The following is a 3,748-nucleotide window of genomic DNA, read 5'->3' on the forward strand; positions in this document are numbered from 1 at the left end:
TGCTATGGGAGGCTAATATATAGCAACATTACAATATCTTGCAAAGCGAACTGTTGCATAATGTAAGTAACTCTTGGCAGGATTGATGGTGGGGTGCCGAATCCTCGCCTTCGGCAGCGGCTGTCCCGCGTCGATCTCTGTCGACTTCGAACCCGATCCCTTCCGAGTCCCGCTCCGATTCCACACGGACAGAGCCGAGCGGTTTTCGTGGAGGTTCGTCCTTGATGTCGTCTTCTCGGTCTTCGTCGCCGACCTGATCTCCTTGGCGTACTGGGCAGGTTACTGGGGCCTCCTGGATGTCTTGATGTTCCCCGAAGATTCTTGCTTCTCCTACTGGGTATCTTTTGGCATCGGTTACGCGATACACCTGGCGACAACCTTCCTGCAGTTTCCCGTACACACAGCTTACAGGAACATGCGCGGCACCGAACGGGAGTTCTGGAAAAGACTCGCCCTAGAGGACGCGTTCCTGTTCGTAGTGAACTTCGGTGTCATCAACAGTTGGAGAGGCCTGTGGGACCTGTACGACTGCTACCTCCTGCCGGACCAGCCCCGGCTCAGTGCGTGGGTGAGTCACGGGCTCGGGGCGGTGCTGTGTTACCTGGTCTGTGCGGGGAGGACGCTCGGCGGGATCGGGCTCACGGTGGACGGGGAGGAACAGGACGGGACGGGGGTTCTACTCAGTACCTATGCGGAGGTCAGATATGTACTCATATCCTTTCTTATTGTTATCCAACACGAGGGAAGGTCTCGTTAAATTTTCATGGTATCCAAACGTGTTATAGCTCCCGAGTCTCTTATGTCCCCTCCGCAGCTAATATTTTCTACCGATCAGTCTCTATGAGGAATTTGACCTCCTTTCCTGATCGATGCAAACTGATCTCGGTTCTGACAATGGACCGATCCTGTCGAACGCCATATCGAACAGATAGAACCCCCTATTCTATTTCGAACACCTCCGTCAAAAACTACACATTATTGGACAGAAATATATATTAATGGCCATTTTTGACGGAGGTGTTCGAAATAGAACCATGATCGAACAGGGGGCGGTGTTTTGGGATCGGTCCATTGAGTTTTTGTCCGACCGAGAAAGAAAAAGTGGCATAACAACTATTGCTGATGGGCATCTAGAGTTGTTCCTGAAGTAGATAGAATCATAGATGAAACTGGATGTTTTCCTTTCTTCTTGATATGTCAGCATCTCGTTTTGCTTTGATATATTATTCTCGGTTGTTTTCTTCCCCTGATACCCTTCAGGCCCACGAGAGGCTGCCTTGTCTGAAGCATCTAAGAAACAGAGAAGATAACGACATCGGCAGCTCGGTAACGCTCAGGACCTTAGATACGGGAGGAAGTAGAAGGGCCAGTGGCCATGCGTCCGGGGCAGGCCTTGCGAATAACGACGGAACTGCAGGCAACATCAACAGAAACTCTACAAACACCGAATACTTGATATAATCTCACTTTAAAATGGAATGTTCTAGATACGCTAGTTTACGCAATAATTGTTTACGTTTCGAGAATCAAGTACAACATGTTTCAAAAGACTCGATGCTACAAACAGATTTGTATATATCTTTAGATGTCAGAACTCCCATAATGCAAAAATAGGCAAATATATGAAGGACTGCTTTGCTATCAGAAAAAAATACTGAAACTAATGATTAGCCTACTTCATTATGATACTGTATCAAAGAATTGTGTCAGCCCTTATTGTTATGTTAATACAATAAGCTTTATCCTATACCTCTATTTTGTACTTTGTGTAATACTAACGGTAGTTGCCATACTTTGTACCATGTACAATTGTCGTGCAATAAAGTTCTTCTTCATCTATAACCACCCCGCATCCCCATAAAAATACTTTTCCGTTTGCTTTTAAACAGACGAGGACAAAGTGGCACTGCCCTCAAGTTAGTTAACGGTAACTTATTTATACTAACAGTACAGACAGAAGGTAGAGGTAGTCTTTTTCTTTCACCTCTCCGACCGAAGTCTGGTACCTATAAATTAGTTATTTATGGCTGAGATATGAAAAAAAGCTGGTGATGATTATGATGATAGTACTGTTGATGATGATTAATAAAACGTGTGAAGCAATGCAGGGCTCTAGCCAGCTCGAAATTTTTTTCCGTCAGCCAATTCCCATTGTCACGAAAACTGCGAAAATCAAGTTAGAAAGACGGAACTGAGACCTCGAAAAACAGGTTTTTAATGAGATTATCGTATGCGAAAGGGCGCCGACACAATAAGTCAACAATAATAACAATAGCAAGACAAACAGTGTGTGGCTTTCCGACCGTGGACAGCGTCCCCAAGCCGCCTGTAGCTTCCACCAAGAATTTTTGTCCGTCAAGGTTGACGGATTGGTTTAAACAATTTTCCGTCACACGCAGCAAATTTCCGTCAATTGACGGGAAAATGGACGCTGGCTAGAGCCCTGAAGCAATGTCACAGCTGAAAGACGACAAATTTGATTGCAGTTTTCAAACTCCTCGCTAGGTGAAGTATCAAACATTATCTACATCGTAACATGTCCACAGCGTTTGCCATAAGGGCAGACATTAAGGTTAGGGCTGTCCAAAGGAAAGCATGTTGAAATGCACTAAAAGATGGCTTCAAAAAGAACTAACACATAAAAATTATTCTCCACCAGAAAGTCATCTGGGTCTAGTTTATAAACAGGGGCCGGTTGTTGGGCTCAAACTCCGAGAAAAACTTGCTGTATGAAGAAACCTCAACTTTGACCCCAGTTTCCTCCTGTTTCAACCCTCAGCACCCAACAATTCAAATCTGTCATTACACCGACTAAACTGCTGAACTGAACAAATTTTGCCCTAAGGCCATGTTGATTTGATTATATGGATGACATCCTCCGGGAACTCCAAAACTGACGCGAGCGAGTGAATAAAAAAAAAGTTTGGCAAAAAAAAGTTGCCTTCAGTATGAAATCAAAGTGGCCAGGAAGGTTGAACATAGGACTAAACACACATAGTATGGTATACCATGATCCTCTGGACCTGAATTTTCTGTACTGGTACCTCCCCCAACCAACAATAGACTTTTTTTTTCTTTCCGTCCTTTCACATCTTATTCTTTGACTTAAGATTCATTCTATATATGGCATTAGTTATCTGTTTTCTGATACTTTTTTTCAATCTACGGAATATTTGTGCTCATTTTACAGCTGCTTTGCACAATTTATTGTGTGGTCGAAAACTTTTTTTTGTGTGGAAATGGCCGAAAATTGGTGCGAGCGCGGATGTCATCCATATAATCAAATCAACGTGGCCTAAACAGGAAAACTTAGACCCTGTCTGTGTCTTCTAATTCAAAATGTCTCCAGATTGGGTAAAAGTTCTCAAGGAAAAGAGGGATTTTCAAGGATTTTAAAATAAGTGGCACTAAGATGGTACCGAATGTAGGTCGCCGGTACAACAGGTTTTTCTGGAGAACACTTGTCTGGAAGCTCTGAATTGTCTGCAAATTTTGCATACTCTAGTTTGAAAATGTAGAAAACAGACAACAAAATGGCGGACTATCATGACAGCGAACCTCTTGTTGACCAAGGTAAGTTTTGTGGATACTTTTTAGATGTTTGAATTTGGCGGTCGAAAACAGATAGGAAGGTTGATGAAGATAATTGATTGATTCATGTCAATCTGAGATAATTGAAGACACCATAGAATTCGATCGTGTCTGTATTAATGCAAGAAAATGAAGTTCCTTCTACAATGAAACGTTT

At 43.2% G+C, this 3,748-nt stretch overlaps 1 protein-coding gene across 1 annotated transcript in view; it reads left to right on the forward strand.

The window, feature by feature from the left end:
• The first annotated feature begins 3,325 nt into the window (after positions 1-3,325).
• The window catches only part of LOC118408717, a 3,121-nt gene continuing 2,698 nt past the window's right edge, over positions 3,326-3,748 (forward strand). The window contains exon 1 of the mRNA XM_035809570.1: positions 3,326-3,573. Within this exon, the coding sequence (XP_035665463.1) occupies positions 3,534-3,573 (40 nt within the window). The 5' untranslated portion in view covers positions 3,326-3,533. The remainder of the gene's footprint in view (positions 3,574-3,748) is intronic.

Source organism: Branchiostoma floridae, unplaced genomic scaffold (assembly GCF_000003815.2).
Source record: "Branchiostoma floridae strain S238N-H82 unplaced genomic scaffold, Bfl_VNyyK Sc7u5tJ_374, whole genome shotgun sequence".
NCBI lineage: Eukaryota > Metazoa > Chordata > Leptocardii > Amphioxiformes > Branchiostomatidae > Branchiostoma > Branchiostoma floridae.